At 54.3% G+C, this 18,745-nt stretch overlaps 1 protein-coding gene across 12 annotated transcripts in view; it reads right to left on the bottom strand.

The window, feature by feature from the left end:
* Positions 1–13,143: 13,143 nt before the first annotated feature.
* Positions 13,144–18,745, bottom strand: part of ERMARD (ER membrane associated RNA degradation) — a 28,352-nt gene continuing 22,750 nt past the window's right edge. For 3 of the 12 annotated variants that reach the window (XM_081251599.1, XM_081251600.1, XM_081251598.1), the window contains 3 exons: positions 18,483–18,596; positions 17,218–17,311; positions 15,875–16,580 (listed from right to left, as the gene is read on the bottom strand). In XM_081251599.1, coding sequence (XP_081107725.1) covers positions 16,296–16,580; positions 17,218–17,311; positions 18,483–18,596 — 493 coding nt within the window. In that variant the 3' untranslated portion in view covers positions 15,875–16,295. The other 9 variants (XM_081251605.1, XM_081251596.1, XM_081251594.1 and 6 more) reach the window with 7 other exon arrangements.

Genomic DNA, 18,745 nt, shown 5'->3' with positions numbered 1-18,745 from the left:
TGGCCGCTGTACCGCGAAGGGGGGAACAGGACGACAGTTTAATGCTCTGCGGGGTTCCCGCAACTCATCTGAACAGAAGCCAGAGCCAGGAAACCAGAGTGCACGGCGTGGCAGACGGGGCTCAGACTCCGGACTGGGTGCCGGGCGGGCGGGTGCTCGGCCTGCCTGGAGGACGGACCTGCTCCAGAGACAAAATCGGCCACAGGTGAAATGCACTCTCCCTACAGCTGCGCCCCTCCCTCCCCGCATGTGCCCATGGACCCAGCATGTCATGCGCCTTCTGTCCAAGGGCGGCCTCCTGATCTGCTCCAGGCCGGCTGCCCTAGGAGAGCCCCGCGCTACAGACCAGCACCATCAACAGAGATGCTATGAGAGCCACGCCAAAACATAACAAGGAACGGAGAGATCAGTCTCCACAATATACTTCATTAAACCAACGTATTCAAAAAGACACATGCACCCCAATGGTCACAGCAGCCCTATTCACAATAGCCAAGACATGGGAGCACCCTAAGTGTCCATCCATGGATGAATGGATAAAAAGGATGTGATGTATACATAATGGAATATTATATTATGTATATATACAGAAATGTTATTCAGTCATTAAAAAAATTCTTGCAACAAGGCATGAACCTGGAGGTTATTATTCTAAGTGAAATAAGTCAGAGAAAGATACGGTATAATCTCACTTGTATGTGGAATCTGAGGAACAAACCACCAAACCAAAAATCCAAGTCTGTGGGTGTAAAGAACAGATTGGTTGTTATCAGAGCGGAAGGGGGTTGGGGGAGGGATGACTTGCGTGAAGGGGGTCCACTGTCTGGTGATGGACGGTGACCAGACTTGGGGGGGCTCACCCTGCAGTATACACAGATGTCATAGTACAATGCTGTACTTGAAACTTATGTTTTAAAAAATCAATAACTAATTTCATGTTTAAACGTAGGTGGTTAAAAATGCTAAAATCCTTTTCCTGTTTGGAGGGGTAGAAATACTGAACAATTTTGGGTCTGTTAAAAATAAAAATACAGTAAGATACATGTATTAAAACCTTAGGGTAATTTTTAAAAGAGAAATTAAAAATAAAAAAGAGCTAAGAGGAGGAAGTTATTTAGATCTATTTACCAAAACCAGTAGCACTCCTATACCCAATAATTATCAGTTAGAAAATATAATAGGAAAGAAGACATCGAAAACCATAGCATGAAAGCTATTTTTAAAACATTGCTACAGAAATATGTCTTAAAAGGACATCCACAGTCTTTGGTGGAGAAATATTAAAATATTGAGGAACATGAAAAGATTTGAACACATGGAAAATACACTGTGTTGAGGGATGTTAAGACCAATATTGTGAAGCTGGTGACCCTCCCCCTTAAAAGCTGTGAGTTAGATGCCACTTTAATCAGAACTCCTGCTATATTTATCATGGAACTTAGTAAGCTGTTGGTAAAGTTTATTAAAGCAAAGAGCTAAGAATAGCAAAGAACATTTCAAAGGAGGAGGAGGAGACGGTGGTACCTGCCCTGCTGGGTGTGAAGACTGACTCTAAGGCTGTAACGAGGCAGTGGTGTCAAGAGAAGCAGAGGCCACGGAACAGGACAGAGAACCCAGAAACAGATCCACATGTTTCGAGAATTTTGACATGTGGCAGAGGTAACAGTAAGAATGAGTAAGGAAAGAATGCACTATGAAAACGTAATAATATGACACCCAAAGCACAGGCAACAAAAGGAAAAATAGATGAATCAGACTGCATCAAAATTCATAATTCTGTGCATAAAGAACAGTATCAAGAAAGCAAAAAGACAACCTAAGAATGGGAGGAAATATTTGCAAATCCTCTATCTGATAAGGGATTAATATCCAGAATATATAAAGAACTCCTGCAGCTGAACAAAAAATAAATTAAAAATGGGCAAATGACTTGAACCGTCATTTCTCCAAAGATGCTATGCAAATGGCCAACAAGCAAATGAAAAGATGCTCCGCATCCTGAGTCACTGGGTGAGACAAGCCAAAACCACAGCTGAGATGTCACCTCACACCTCCTCGGACGGCCATAATCATTGTTGAAAAATGCAAAACAATGTATGTTGGTGAAGATGTGGAGCCTCATGCACGCATGGCGGGTGAGAAGGTCCAGTGGAGAGCAGCTCAGTGCTATGTGGGCCAGCAATTGACTCCTGGGTATTACGTGAAAGAACCGAAAGCATGAACTCGGACAAGTGTTTGCACAGAGTCACGTTCACCGCAGCCAAACGGTGGAAACAACACCTGTGTCCACCGGCATAGGAAGGATAAAGATGATGTCACACACACACACACACGCACACGCATACACACACAGAATATTATTCAGCGGTTAAAAAGGGAGGAAAAGTTGAATCATGCTACATCATAGGCAGACCTTGAGAACACTATGCTCAGTAAAATAAACCAGACACAGAAGGGCAACCATTGTATGATACCAGTTATAGGAGGTACCAGAATTAGCAAATTCAGAGACAGAAAGTCAAAGCGAGTTACCAGGGTGGGGCGGGGTGAGGAGTTATGGATGCGTGGGCACAGAGCTGATGTCAGGGATGAGGGAAAGCTTTAGGTAAAGAGACTGGTGATGGTTACACAATACTGTGAATGTACTTAATGCCTCTGAATGGTACATTTATACAAATGGTTAAATGATCAATATTATGGTATGTATATTTTACAGCAAACATCCTCAGAAGTGAGCTAGAGAATTGTGATTGACTCCAAGTCTGTATTGCAGTCAGGCATTCCCTGATTTTTCAGCATTAAAAGAAAGGTTAGGCAGAATCCATGTTGCTAGACATGAGAATCTTCCCACAGAGAAGCTGTGACTCGCCCAGGGTCCTGCAGCTTGTGAGCAGCCTTGAACTCAGACTCGGTAGAAAAAGCATAGACCTGAGGCCAGACAGGCTGGGTTCCAGCACGACCGCCCCTGGCTGCAGGATCCGAGAGCCCGCACAAACTCACCTGTAAACTAAGGACAGAATCTGGGGGCAGCATCAGCGGGCCGTCAGCCCAGCCTCACACGCCCCCTCCGTGGGCAGCATCGCCCTGGGGCCGGGCTCCCCGGAGCCTCTGTCCCCTGCCACTGGCACCTGGGTCGGCGGGGAGAGGACCTGCCACCTCCGGGCAGGGAGAGCAAGCCTGCCGTCCCCACCCTCCCGTCCCCACCCCGTGCTGGCCGAGCAGGGTCAGCAGCTGGCAGCCCGGCCATCCACTTCTCTGCTCCAGGCAGACGGGGAGCTGGGCCGAGACTGCCCCCCCTCGCTCATCTGGCCCCTGCCCCAGAGGAGGGTGGAGCCGTGAGACGGAAGAAGCCCGGGTCACTGGATGTCCGCGGACATGGGAGCCACAGCGCCTGTGGTGGGAGGGGGATGAGCCACTGGGAGTGGCCGCTCCACCCTGCGGGCACACCTACTCTGGGCAACATGGACGCCACCGTGAGCGTGCACCCCTCGAGGGGTCCGCCCGGGACCACCAGGGCTGGCGTGGGCTCAGCTCCTCCCCTGAGCTGCACCCTTCACTCCCGTGACGGTCACCTCCCGGGGCTGCCACACCATGTCTGGCTGACGGTGGACACAGAGCTGCAGGGCCAGCATGGGAATGTCACACACGCCAATGGCGGGGCGGCCAGCGGACGGAGGGCGGCTGTGACGGGCAGTGCTCGCCTGAGAAGCACGACGGCGGGAGCGGGGCCAGGCAGCTCCAGCTCCAGGTGATGCCGGGTCAATGTTCCCTCTTGGCCACGCTGCTGACGACAGCAAACCAACCCGGGCATGACCCAGGGGACGGGTCTGCTTGGTTCCTTGGGTGAGTGGATGGAGCGTAACTGAAGGTCGTGACCTTAAGGTGACCATGGATCACGCAGAATTTAGAATTTTGCTGACAGGAATGCCAGCCTCAAAGCACATCTTAAAGCTCCTGCAGCCCAGCCCGTGTTTCTGGGGCCACCGTTCCAGTCTAGGGTCCCTGGGCGGTGGGCTCCACTCGGGCCGTTGGTCAGAGGCCGGTGTCCCTCCTTCCACGCAGCTGACCAGGAAGCCAGTGTCCCAAGTGGGACAGCGGGTTGTCGCTGGGAAGCTACTCAGGAAGCACAGCGGGTTTACAGCCGAGGCCTTGCGGGAGCCCCTTCCCAGCCTTTGAGAGAAAGTAAACAAATAGTCCGTTTTGAGTGGCTCCGGCCAACGGCTTGAGGTCATTTGTAGGAAACGGTGAAATCAACCCAGGGTCCCCCCGATCCAGTACGATGCCCCCGACTCGGGCCGCGACAACGGCTTTTCCGTCTGAGGACTTAATGCCACCGTCAGCGGGTCAGGGCCAGTCTGCTTGCCCCACGGATGCCGGCCTGTGTGCCAATGGACGTGCAGACAACCTGCGCCCCGGGAACCTGGGCCCGTGTCGCTTCGTGGAAAGACTCTCCCGGGAGCGCACCACCGGCCCCATCCCAGGACCTGGGACCCAGCCCCTCTCTCCGTTGTCTGGGCCACCGGGCTGCTCCCTGCCTGAGGGGCCCAGCGTGGCCTCCTGTTCACACCGTTTGCTGCCTCCCAAGCCCCTCAGGGCTTGTTTTTGTTTCTCTGTTGGTCTCACCCGGACTGAGACAAAGAGATGCTGCCGGGTAACCAGAGGTATGGCCCCAAATGCGGAGCGGGGGCCACCGGAAGAGCCCCCTGTCCATTCGGGATGCACGGGAACCACTCTCCTGGCACCGGGGCTGCTGTGAACATGAACACGGAAGTTCCGGACACCAGCTGGGCTTACGTCCCACTGTCAGAGCTGCTGCCAGCCCGGCCTGGCAGGAGCCACTGTTGCCATGAGCTGGAGGGAAAAATGGATTAAGTGCCGCCGAGCACACCAACCCCGAGTCAGATCGAGACTCAGGCATCAGCGGAGGAGCGAGGGGTGGGGGCCCAGTTTCAGGGCCGTCAGGACAGATTGTGTTTTGGCAGCTGAGGTAACGCCTGGCGGGAAGGTGGGAGACCCTCTGCGCAGAACAGCCTGATGAGGTGTGTGATTAGAAGCTGCCTGGCTGCGGCTCCAGGTGAAAGAAGGGGCCCCCGGGCAGCGGGGAGGCTGTCCACACGGCACACGCCCTGGGTCCCACCAGCGGGAGCCGTGTGCACAGCAGGCGAGAGGGAGAAACATTAACCAAATCGCCAGAGTCAGATCATTTGTCTGATTGCTGCTTCGGGAATAGTTTACCTTTCAAACAGGCCCACCTGTGCTCCTTGTAACACTTTATTTGGGCTTTTGGGGGCGTGTTATCTTGTTCAAACATTCCTTTGCCGAGCTGGGCAGTGGGGCAGGGGGAGGGGCTGTCAGAGGAGGGAGACCTGCCCCTACCGTCTGGCAACCTTGTGGGGCCCGGCTGACTCGGGACAGCAGGAACCCCTGGGCGGGCATCTCTGTCAGGAGCTTGGTTTTAATTCACCACTAATGTTTTCAAACTCCTTCCTGATACATGAACGTGTCACCACCTCGTCTCAGCCTCTGCCAAACTGAATGGCAAGTGTGTGTACAGTGTGTTTTCTGTTTTCCGGGAAAGATAAATAAATAACACTTGCTTTGCATAATGGCTTGGCCCTCACCGGGGAGCTTGCTAGGAGGAGGTACTTCTGACAAACACGGGTCTTCTCTCGGTGTAAATGCTCTAGTCGGGATTATCCCTAAAGAAATCCAGGCCAAGGAAGGATTTAACTTTTTGACTGAAATATTATATTGTGCTCCCGGAAGCTGAGTCCGCAGGATGGACTTGGATGATGGAATAAGCCTTCCTGCTTATCTGATGCCTGGTCACATATGTAAAATGTCACATCACGCCAGCCCCTCCGTCCAGGGTGCGCTGTCCACCAGCGCTGCCTGGGGGCACGTGAGCCTCGGCTATTTTGTCCTGTGCATGGACGGCAGGTCCTCCTGATGGAACAGGAGGCTTTCCAGGCACAGGAGCCCTGGGGCAGAGCTGAGCACACAGACGGCCGTGTAACGTCAGTCAGTCAGCAGATACGCAAGGGCCGTAGGCCCCCTCACAGTGGCTTCTTGGTTAAGCAACCTTCACAACGTTGAAGAAGCCGTTCTGCTCCTCTGCTCGGCCGCCCACCCCCGGATCACCCCTCCCGCAGTTTACCCACCTCCCAAGGCCCCACTGCACACGCGACCTCAGTGGGCCGAGATCCGGCTGGTTGGTGGGGCCTTTTGAGCGGGAGCCTCCCCAGTGCCTTCTCATTCGTTTCCAGTCTTTCGCTTCTGGTTAGTCTCTTGTGCAGCTTTTACCCCACGTGCAGGTGAGAGGCGGCGGCACGGACAGCACACGGGGAAACCCTTCGTTCTTCTCCCAGGGCTGCTGCTGTGGGGACGAGTTCTGTTCTCGTCAGCCATGCTTCGCCCCTTTTGAAAAATGGCAGCTTCGAGGCTTTAAGGCTCGTGCCATCATCAGAAAGCGTTGATTGGTTTAAACAAACATGTTCCGGGAGGCTTGGATCGGACAGCACGCAGGTGCTGGGCTCCACCCGCGCTGGCAGCCGCGTGAGATCCATCACCCAGCGTTACAGCCGTCGGAGAGGCGGATGCGGTTCCTGCCCAGATGTTTAAGGAGGAGGTTCAGGAGGAAATGCCAGCAGGTTAACAGCTCTCGGCTTGATGAGGCTTTCCCAGCGCCCCCACCTCAAGGTGGTGCGTTTATTGACAACTGCACTGCAGAAGCGACAAATAAATAACCCATGTCAGTGTCTGTAGTCCATTTACAGGCACCTCCACGACACACATAATATCAAAAACTGGGTCCTGCGTGTGATGCTGGCGGTTTACACATCCAGACCCAGGGCTTGGGCTCTTTGCACCTGACCAATGTCCCGGGGGATAAATATTTTGTAAAAAGCCTCAAGATCGCTCCCCTTTAGTGGTGAGTCCCTGATCCATCTTGGAGGTAGAAATCTTTTCTCCTCTTGGTTTCCAGTCACCACAAAATTGTAATGTGACTCTGTAAAATTGAAAGGCAACAAGCAAGCTTCGGAAATGAAGGTGTTCAGGGGATCGATGGGCTTACTGTGGCAGCTCCTCCGTATCCGGTCCCTCACTCTGCTGTTGCCATGGAGATCGGCATGCAGGCAGGTCCGTCTGATATCAGGCATCTGTGAACTTAGATTTCCTACTTATTTGCTTTCTAACTTATTTCTTATGTTATTTTTAAAAGGCATTTTAAAAGTGTGTATCCCGTCAATTTAAATTTATTGACAATGTTTATCTAATCCTTCTAGCTTCCTACATACCTACTTCTGTGGACTCTTGCTTTGTTTAAGACGCTTGCTTTGTTTAAGACGAGCATACTGTGTGTCACTTTCTTCATTAAAAAATATATATCTATTATTTTTCAAACTCAGAGAACGAATGTCAGCTTTTAAATAATGGCATGACTGCACAGTTCTGTTTTTTTGCCATAAGGCTTTGTTAAATGAATTCAAGATGGTGTTGAACTCCAGATGCTTGAGAAAATAGTACGTCCTTATGGAAAATTGGGTTTTCAATAATACATGATATAGAGCTCAGCTAAACCTAATTACATGTCAAAATAAAATTCAAAACTTTAAAAAAGCTGGTTTCAAAAGTGGTTATAGGTTATTTGTTTTATCTCTTAACAGATCTAAAGATTTAAAAAATAATAGGACCATCTTCAGAGAAGCTGAAAAAGTATTTGATAAAATTCAGCATTAAAAACCTCAATAAAATAGGATTAAATATTTCCTTGACATGGCAAAATACATCTATCTCAGCCCAAAGACAACACGAAGTGAAAACCTTCTACAAATAATAAGAAAATTTAGTAAGATATCAGGGTATAAAATTAAAATAGAGAAACCAATAGCTTTAAAAGATATAATGGAAGAAATTACCCCCATTTAATTATCCAAAAAACAAAGATTAAGTTTCTAGGAATAAACCTAAGAAATTAAGATCTATTTGAGAAAGCTTTTTAAATACCCTAAAAAATTCATATAAGAAAACTTGAACAAATGGAGAGGTTACCACATTCCTCACCAGGAAGACTCAACATCACAGGACACAGTCTCCCCAACCTGTTTCATAAATTAATGCAACCACAACAAAAATAAGGATGGATTGAGGTTTTCCTGGATATTTGATTTTGAATTTTTTATTGTGAGAAGATGACTAGACAATTTGATTCTAAAGTTCAAATAGAAAAAGAAACAAGAACAGGTAGGAAAATCCAGTGTTAATCATTAGACCATTGCTGTGCTGGAAGTATGTGGTAAATTAGTGTGTAGTAAAGGTGACATCTCAGATGAGTAGTGAAAAAGCAACCGTGGGATAAACAGCATTAGGACAACAGAGTAGCTATCCAACAAAATAAATAAGAAAAGATAAAAGCTGCAACCATGTGTCACACTGTACATCAAAATGAGTTCCAAATGAGTCAAATAGTTAAATGTTAAACATAAACTCAGAAAAGTGCTAACAGAAATCATGGGCAAATTCCTTTATAACTTTGTAGTCAAGGAAAGACTCTTCTAATTAAAACTGAAAATCCAAAAGCAGTAAAAGAAGGATTTATAAATTCAACTACACAAAAATAAAAACTTCTGCATAAAAGAAAACTACCATCAGCAAATTAAGAAATAAGGGAAGACAATAAGAAAAAATATATATGTGTGTGTGTACATATACATACACATACACATATACATATATATTCATCTCCTATCACAAGCTATATCCTTAGTATATAAAGAGCCCCTAGAAATCAACAAGACAAAGATCTGCAACCCAACAGATAAATAGACAAAACCTCTAGATAGTCCAGGGGGAAAAATATACAAACAGACGCTCAAACTTACTATAATAGAAAACCTATTATATTGGCAAAAGTCCTTTCCCGGAGCCAGCCAGAGAAGAGATCAGAGCTGTCAACTGAACCCAGTGGACTTGGGAACTTTGTGTTGGTCCCACAGAGGCTGAAGTTCCAAACCCTGCAGGGCTGACGGGCCACAGCCCACGGCCTGGCCACGCACGGGTTCCTCCATCCTCAGGTGGACCCACAGGCCTCACTCAGCATCCAGTCCAGGCCGAGCGCTTGGGTCAGACAGGAGCCTCCCATCCGGCCACCTCGGCCACAGTGACCGTGCTGCTGCCTTTGTCCGCTGGGTCCCATTCCCGTCTCACTCGTGCTCGCCCCGCGTGGGGTCCCTCTGGCACCTGCAGCATCTTCTGCCCTTGTCCTTCACTTTGGGGTCATGCCCGGCCCACCCTCTGAGGTTGAAACACACCCCGGCTCTGGCTGACCGCTGCCAGCCCTCTGCAGGGTGTCTCCGCCCCCCGCCCCTGCGGCTGCCCCGCCGGCTCCCCTCCAGCCCACTGAGGCCTTGTGGGCGCGGTGCTCCCGCACAGAGGGAGCAGCAGGCCCTGACCTGTTCTCCACCCACTTCAACGTCCACCTGGACCCGAGGACGCGGCGGCCCCACAGGTGCTCGCAGGGTGAGCAAGGAGTCTGGGGAGATGCTGCCTCAGCGAGCGGCCGATGGGTCCGAAAGTTGGTGTGAAAAGTGCCTCACTACCACGTCCTCAGCAATCAGACCTCCTGTCACGAATGCCCTAGAAAAGACGGGACGGTGGGGGGTAAGTTAGCCACTTCTTCTCGACCCGACGGGCGGCGTCCTGGTAGCCACGGCAGAGCTGTCACGCGGGCGGAGGGCGTGCCTGGACCGCTGGGTTCACAGAGCACCTGCTCTGCACGAGTGACAGCTGAGAACGTGGCGACCTCTGAGGCGACGAACACCGTGGAGTCGGCAGTGCCGGCGCCGCCCTCCGGGGGGCGTCCCTCTCGGGATGGAGACGCCCTCTCGTCAGTCCCTGGGGCCTCGGCCCTCGGATGCTCGTCGGGCGCCGGCAGAAGGTGGAGGAAGCCGCGGGGACTCGGGCGAGCACAGCCGGGCAGGCAGGGCCTCGGTGGCCCCGGGAGGCGGCGGGTGGCAGCGGGGGTGGGCTCTGAGGACGTGTTACAAACACAGCGACGGGGCTGGACGGGCGGCAGCCATCTGGACACAACAGGCTTTACAGGCAGTGACACCCCAGCATTTGTCTCACCGCCGCAGCCCCACCAGGGTCGCTCTCACACCTTCTTGCGTTCCTGCCGCGCCATGATAAACAGCACGAAGCAAATGGGCCTCGACTGGTTCCCAGGCGCCCCCAGCACCAGCCCGTCCTGAATCCCCGCTCATGGAGGCGATGGCGAGGCTAAAAGGGCCACAGGGCTCCCCCGACCTGTAAGTAACCGAGGTCGACCATCCACAGAGAAAGAATGGGAGGATGGAGCCAGCTTGCTCCCGTGTCCTGAGAGGCATGGTGGCAGGTTTCCTCGCCCCCGGCTCCCGGGCAGTGCTGTCCTCCACTGACCGATGCCCTCACCTCCTCCAAGCCCTCATCCCACATTCCCACCCTCAGCACCCCCTCCGTCCTCTCCGCTCCTGGAAGACCCATTCTCTTCCTGCTTCACCGAGGGCATTTAGCTGCTTTGTGTCCATTTCTTCAGCTTCCTTCCTCCCTGAAACCCTCTGCACCGTGTTTTCCCTCCCTCTTCTCTGAGGTCAGGCGGCCTCATGCAGGGCTCTGCACACCTGTCCGTCTCACCTGCTCCAGGATCTTCTCCTCCTTCAGACACTCTTGAGTCCTGAGATGCACTGGTCTTCCTGGCCCGCTGGGCTCTCCAGCAGAGCCCCTGCCAGGCCCCTCCCCTTCTCTGCGAACCCCCGGGGACACAGTCTGTGGTTCCTGCCTCCTGCCCCCTCTCTCCCACCTGACCCCGATTGCCAGAGCCATGGACGTTCCCCAGCCTCATCCCGAGACATTTCTGGGGTCATGTCTTCCTCTGAACCCCCAGGGCCTCCCTCCTGCTCTCGACTGGATCCTTCTTGGCCTTCCTGGTTGTGCTTTGTTCTAACCATCATTCCTCCCAAGGGTCCGCCCTCACCTCTCTCCTCACCTGGCATACCCCCCAAGGCCAATCTGATGACTCCAACCCAGACTACAGATGGAGAGGGAAACAGCAGGACCTTATGGCACCTGGGGCCCCTGCTGACCCCAGACCCAGCGCCTCTCGGATGGCACTTCCTGCCATCCATCCCCGCCATCCACGGCAATGGCCTCTTCCCTCTGAAGCCTCTTGGGACCCTTCAGCATCCCTGGCAGACTGTCTTGCCCACGGTGGAATGAAGTACTTATTTTCTGATTACTTATGTCTATTTATTATGTAACTTTCATCCAAGCCAGAAAAATCAGAATTATCAACTACTACAGGGAAGAAAAAGAAAGAAATGAGCTGAAATACAGGAATCTGATCCCAGCAAGAAACTGGGCCCCTCCAGAATGCTGACAACGCTAACACACGTTCACAGGAAGGGCAGGCTCGTGACATTTCCTCACTGACACTCAAAGCTGTGATACGTCTTACAAATGGGAGGGGAGAGTCGCAGTAACTCAGGGGCGAGGATTTGTGAAATACAGTTACTCATGGGCTGCAGCTGCCAAGTTAAATTCCCACGCAGAGCTGCAGGAAGGCCCAGGAAGACTCCTGAACACCCTCAGGGGTCTCGTAGTAGAACAGAGAACACGCTTAGGCGGGATGAAAGGAGGTCAAACTCGGTGCCCCCACCCAACAGGGCTTGCCTCCGTTTGGATGAGTCCCTGGTCCAGAACGCAGGCTTGCATCAAGACCCTCCCCTCCGCGACGCTGGAAGCCCTCTCTCGGGCCCTTGCTCTCTCCCCTGTAAAGCGGTCGGGATTGCGCCTTCACAGGGCTGCTGTGGGGATTCGCTCTCGGGAGAACCCACCTGCAAAGCCTTGTAGAAACGGGGCTGTGATGAGATGGAGAGGAGATGCCAGGTGGCACAGGCCACGCTAGCCACGCCCCCTTCGGGGAGAGGACCGGCCCCGCCCTCCTTCCCCGAGGAGATGACTTCCCGGGCCCCCTCGCTCCTGAAGGAGCTGTCCTACTGGGTGGGTGCGGGTGGAGAGGGGGCGGACGTGAACAATAAGGACCTCGAGGTACTCTGGGAACAAGGCGCCCACCCAGTACTTACACAGACGCACCTGTGCCACCGCCCGCCCCGACTGTAACCAGTGCTGCGGGGCTCAGTGCGTGACGGGCGTTTTTGAATGTACCCTAAAATACTCTTGTCTTAAAGGAATTGAATGACATGTCAAAAGAACTTCCTGCATCATCCAGGGTCTTCTTTGAAAAACTTAAGAACTGATCTTAGATGGGCTGTAAACGGTCCCAAGTCGATTCACTCTGGTGCCACATTATCCAGGGCCCCGGGGACCCTGAGGAGTCCAGCTGTAGGTTATGTCTGCCTCGAAGACTTGGGGGCACGGGCACCAAGAGAGCGACGTCGTCTTACTGGAACTGCGACGTGTGGCTGTAGACCGGCCGCAGCCACGCCCTGCGGAGGCCTGCGTCCCCGCGGGCTCCTGTCAGCCGCCCCCAGACGCCGCAACGCCAGCTGGGAATTCGCAGTAAAGGGGAGCCGTCAGGAGGCCACTTCCACGGCACCTCCGCGCCGAACACCGTCCTCCGCAGGAAATCAACCTCAGTCTTCGAACAAAGAGCTTCTCCCCTGCGGTTCGTTCTCTGAGCTACACGGTCAATCCCGCCCGGGCTTTCCTCCCTGAGGACGGGAGCTCCTGCCTCGCCGGGCCGGAGTGAAAGCTCGTTTCCGGGAAAAGCCCCGTGGGCCCTGCCGACAAGCTGGCGGCCGCTCTTCACCCTCCCGGGCAGCCCGGGCTCTGCCCGCTGCAAGGGAGGCCGAAGGAAGGAGCAGGTGCCGCCTGCATCCATGATCCCCCAGCCCCTCCCCTCAGAGGCTTCCAGCGCATCCCGCGGCCGCCGCGGCCTTGCTTTGCTGAAGAGCGCCGCCCCGCGGCCCGATAGAGAAGCGCAACCCCGTGCGGCACGGGCCCAGCCCGTCCGGCAGCGCTAACAGAGCTCCGGAGCGGCCCTCATCTGAGGAACCCAAAGTTTACTCGCAAGAGCAGCTTCGCGACCAAACCCCTGAAGCACAGCGAGGCAGGATGCGCCGAGGGACGCGACCCAGCGACCCTCCTCCAGGTGTGCGCGCGTCTGGGCACATCCGACACCCACCTCGAGGGGCGCCACCCGTGGCTCCAGTGCAGTACTGCGGCGCCGCTCGGGCTGAGGCCGAGCTCAGCTCCGACGGCGGCGGCGGGGGGCGGGGGGCGGCGGCGGCTGTCTCCCCGCCCCCTCCTTCACCGAAACTCCGCAGAGATCCGGAGACTGCGGTGGGGGGAGGGGACCACGGGCTTAGGCCGGGACGTTCTCCGCCCGCACGCGGCTCCGCTGCCGCAGGGCCACCGAGGCCCGGTCGGGAAGGGGCTGGGGGCTGCCCGCATATGGTCGTCACGCCAACCTAATCGGGGCGGGGCGTTATCCTCCACAGGGCACCCACGAGAAAACGGTGTGAGGGGCTGAGCCCGTGAATAAACGTGGTGGAGCCGGGGTCTAGCCTGTGTCCAGCGTCCGAGCCTGCGTCCAGCGTCCGAGCCTGCGGCCTCTGACCTCTGCGGCCGCGCCCCTGAGGCCAGCACGAGCTGGCTCCCTCTCGGGCTCGCTCTTGAACGGCTTGGAGAGCTTTTGATGGAGAACAAGTTTAGCTAATCTTCACTTCTTTCCTTTTCGCCAGCAATTTCCATCTGCTGAAGGTATTCGCCAGCAGAGAAAATAAAAAGCGTCCGGGGGGAGCTTGAGGCAGACTCGCTAACATCAGGCACCTCTGGCCGCTTCTCAGTTGCTTGGCCTTCTCAGCCGTGACGGACGGTGACCATCGAGTCGTGGACCCTCAGACGCCGGCGCCTGTTACCCTGGCGACTCCCGCTGGCTAGACGGCCGGTGTGGCACAGCCCTCAGGACGCCTGTCCCTCGGAGTGAAGTTCTACATCAACTCAACAGTGAAGAGCAGCAGAGACATGTGACATTGTTTGAGGGAAACAATGAGCTTCAGTCCCCTCTGCTGTGGCTGCCACCCGGGTGGACGCCAAGGGAAGCATCTGATCAAGGCAAGGGTTCTGCGGTAGCAGGGCAGACAGAGAAAACAGACTGGACGGAGAGGAGGAAGCCCGTGGGCAGTGCCCAGCCCAGCACCGGCCAGGAGCGGCGTGGCCTCCCCAAGGGCGGGCAGGCACCAGCCACACCGCCCTAGCGCCCGGCACCCCAGCAAGGGCAGCGCTTGTCACGGGTGTCACGTTGCCGCCGTTCACCCACAGGGAGCCGCGGGAAGGGCCTGCAAGCGCAGCGTGACACCAAAAGAATGCACGCTGCTCCCCGTGGGCGTACACGCTGGGGTCCTGGGACCACGGGGGCAGCACCCACAGAGGCCTGCGCCCAGTCTCACAGGAAGACAGCTCCCCCACCTCGAAGCTCAGACCAAGACCGGCGAGAGTCCTGGGCAGGATAGGAGATCGTCTTGGGGCAGAATGGACAGAAAACTGTGAAGTGACGGCCGAATGTGACTCTGAAGTTGCCAGCATCGGCGTCTGGGGTGTGGGTGTTGAGCCTTCGCGGAGGATCTTGGTGAGCGGGCGCGGCCTGTGCGGTGCTGGGGCTGAGCAACGAACAGGCCCACAGCACAGACCCAAGGGTTCTGGGACACAACCATGACAGCAACTCTCCTAGCTGCCCTCCGGACCGGTGTACCGGCTAGAACCCCGACTCCGCCGAGGCTCCTAGTTTCCTCGTGACCGAGCCGTTGCGGCATCGGGTTGGCGCCTGCTGGAGCATCTCCTTCTGAAACCGCAGACGCCCACGCAGGACCAGGCTGCGCGCGTTCCAAGGCCCAGGTCCGAGACAAAAGGCTCACATGCCCACGCCTCCTCGCCGTGTGTCCACAGGCTTAAGGAGAGCTTCCTACGGCCGGCTGCCCCAAGTTCGAGTTGTTTGATTTCTGCAGAATCCACTGACACCACCTAAGGGAGAAAGTTGTAGTGTTACAGCCTCAAGGGCAGCCCCCCACTGTCTCGGGAGGCAGGTCAAGCGCCGGGAAGAACCCATGGCCGTGAGGGTGGGTCTACACGGAGGAAGCAACTGGTAAGTGTGGCCAGGTGGTCAGGGGCCTGGAAGCAACGAGACCGGAAGTCGAGGGCCAGAGGTATCAGAGTGGTTCGTGGGTGTGAGCAGGAGGTGAGTGCACAGCATGCTGACGTCTGTCCCACGAGAGCGCCCACCGCTGGCGTCAGGTGACACGGTGACCTGACTGTGGCCATCAGTGACCCCCACCCCCCATCACCACGGCACAGAAGCCTTATCCGCTGGGTGGCTCTCCCGGCACCACTTCCAAGACCTCAGCACGCGCTCCAGCCCCGCAAGCAGCCCATGGAAGACCTGGCGGAGACGGGGACGCCTGGGGCTGCTGTCCACCCGACAGGCACCCTCCTCTCTGAGCCACCAGGACACATGGTCGATCGAGGAAGCAGGTGAGGGAGGAGCAGCCCTGTGACCCCCTCGGAGCCACGGCTTGTGGGGAGGCTAGGCCCCCAAGGCAGCCCTTACACAGAAGGACTGAGGGCCCGCCCGCAGCGCTGGCCTTGTGCCAGGGAACCAAAGGACTGAGAGGGACCAACTGTAATGGGGGTGACCGCCCCCCACGCCCCTGGGGACAGGGCTGTGGCCACAGGCGGGGACTTGGGGGCCCATGGGAAAGGATGCCCATTTCTAGGGATAAAAATCACAGAAAACTAGTTACCAAAACTAGGAAGATTTCTAGCGGGAAAGCCCTTTCAGGAACGAGGTTTGGGTCAACCTACCAGGTGAAGACCCACAACCAACAGAGGTGGGCAGCTGAGGGCAAAGGAACGCGATGAGCTGTAGAGCAGCAGCGTTTAACACGAGCTTCCGCCAGCCTAGTGGCCGCTGGGCTCTGCAGATCCTGCACTGGCTTGGTGATAGTACAGATCAGTCCATTTTCCCTCTTGCCCGTCCCAGCGCCAACACCAGGAGGGTTAGGAGTGGGTAAGCCTTCGAGCCCACACCCAGGAGGCCGTGGCCAACCACAGGAGCACCTCCTCCAGAGGTGGACACTCGCCGTGGCCGTCGGGCATCCCATCAGGCAGAAGCAGGTTTCACCGTCCTTACCCACAAGTGTTCACTTTACAAGGGAGTGGCAGGTACTGGGCTGGTGAAGCAACAGATGGAACGCGGATGGCTGTTGTCACACGGCCCCCCTCCCCCACGGCGGCCTCCACGCTCAGGCTGTGGGAAGTCCTTCCTGGGAGGCCAGACCTACCAGCAAGGCTGGAGGCGGCCGTGCATCACGGCAGGCGGGTGCAGCCGAGCACACACAGACGGGGGTTGGGGGCAGCCCTGCAGGGGTTCCCGGAGAACCACAGCCTCGCTGCTGCCACCCAAGCGGACGAGGAGCTTCCTGCAGTGGCCACCCAGGGCCTCCTGCGAGGGCTGACCTGGCTCTTCTGGCTGCAGCCCTGGCCCTCACTCCTCCACCCTCCTGGTGCCTGCACGAAATCCGCCAGACCTGGAAACCCGGGGACGTGCTGAGCTTCAGGCTTGCTGCCCAGCACCTTCCAGGAGCTGTTCCTCCCCAACCCTCTCCCTCGAGATCTGAATCATATCAACCTTACTCTCAGCTCCAGGGACAAGGGTGACCAGCCCAAGCCCTCCCTCTACGCCCCAGGGGCCGGTCCAGGAGTAGACGTCCACCCAGCCTGACTGGTGAGTGCAGGGCAGGGTCTTGGCCACAGCCATCGTTTCAAGATTAGGCCTGTAGCCAGTAAGATGAAGCCGCCCATTCCTGGGTGACAGCTGGCTGAGAAAAATCTCTCCTCTGGACAGTATGCATTGGGAGTTGAGGCCCAAAACTGCTACGGCCATTTGGTTCCCAGGGATTCAGCCTGAGGTTCACACCAACAACTTGGGAAAAGCAAATCAGGAAACTGCAGAGCAACGGACCTTGTGCCCTGATCAAGCAGTACCTGGAATCCACCGTGCCTTTGGATTTTCAACTCACATGCTGTAAAATCTACTCAGGTCAGGTTTTCTGATAGATCCCAAAGCATCCTGATTTATTAGACTACTTTACTCGTGGATTTCTTGGCTAAATGTATTAACATTTGTTTCTTCTCACTAAAAGTCCAAATTTTCAACAAGGCCACCTGTGTGATATTGACAGCTTCATCCCACTTGTTCTTGTCTTGGCTGGTGTAAGCCGCCAGGTTCTCTGTGTACTGCAAGACAGACTTTAAGAACCTGTTTAAAAGAAAGAAATTAATTTCTTTATCTATGCCCTTGTAAAATGCAATAATGATTTAAATGTATCCCCTTCATTTTGAAATTACAACTAAAGTTCTGTAGTTAATTTTTGTCTGAGGATTCAAGAAAAAGAAATACATTCAAAACAGAAACAAGAGAATACAAATTGGATGAAGGAGAAGAACGCCGAACTAGAGTGTCACTGGAGGGGATGGACACCTAGACTCCACACAGCTCACACACCCTCCATCTTTCTCTCCCAAATCCACACATGACGGATGCTCTTAGCTGATGGGAGTCGGTTCCAGAAAGGACCTTAGAGGCCGTCTGGACCACACGCACGCGTAATAAACCCACAGGACACAGGACCTCGGGGGCTGTGCCTCCTGTTCCAACCCTGATGACCAGCCTCACCCGACGGAGAGAGGGGCCACCCCTTCAAAGGAGATACGTCCCACCTGGAGCAGCTATTGCTGTTGAAAGACTTTTCCTGAAAGATAATTTGTCAGAAAGTTCACAGGGGAATTACCCTGACTGATGGGAAGAAGCGCCATTTTCACATTTTCCAAGTTCTCCTCAAAGTTTCCCAAGTAGCCTAAAACTTTCTCCAACTATGAATTTTTGAAATTTTCACTTAGGGAGAAGTTAAAAGAATAATACGATGAAAATCCACAGACCCTTTGTCTAGAGGCATAGCTTTCACTTAGGGTGATTTTGCCCCCAGAGGACTGTGGCAACATCTGAGCCGTTTTTAGTCATCACAACTGGGGGCTACTGGCATCTAGTGGGTGGAGGGCACCACCCTACAGTACCCAGGGCGGCCCTGCGGCAGAGACAGTCCACGGTTTTGAGCCGCGACCTGGCCCCAGGCATCCGCACAGCTTCCTGAGACGGTGGCAGCCTCTCCAGCTTCCTCCCAATAACACTGTCTGGACATTATTCTTACACCAGAGAGAGGAATTCCAAAATCATTCACATGTAAATCACATTAAATTTTCTGAAACGTGTCAGTTTTAAAGGCTCACAAATTTGCACCGAAGTCCACAGAGAACAGTTCAGGACCAGACTGTGGGGTTGAAAAAAATCACCAAGAAAATAACCAATAGGAGTGAACATGATTCAGAATTACCAAAACACAGCTTCGTCTCCTGTAAGTGAGGACACTGACCTTAGATACTGCTGATATTCCGAAGTATTTTTCCCAAGAACCACATAAATGTTGACCAATTCCAGTGCAATCAGCAATAAAATCAGATAAAGCATAGGAGACAGAAGCTTAATACTAAAAATAAAGTAAAAGTTAATAAACGTAAGTATCACCTTTATAAGGAGAAAAACGTTTCACCTAACCAATCCTTCTTTCAAAAGTCCTTAAATCCAAACTTCTCAAAAGAACACTCGTGTGGACAGCCGTTTTTCCAGTGGCCGTGA

Source organism: Mesoplodon bidens (assembly GCF_964165515.1).
Source record: "Mesoplodon bidens genome assembly, chromosome: 12".
Classification (NCBI taxonomy): Eukaryota; Metazoa; Chordata; class Mammalia; order Artiodactyla; family Ziphiidae; genus Mesoplodon; species Mesoplodon bidens.
Note: the sequence above shows the minus strand (reverse complement) of the source record. Positions and strands in the feature narration are given on the sequence as shown.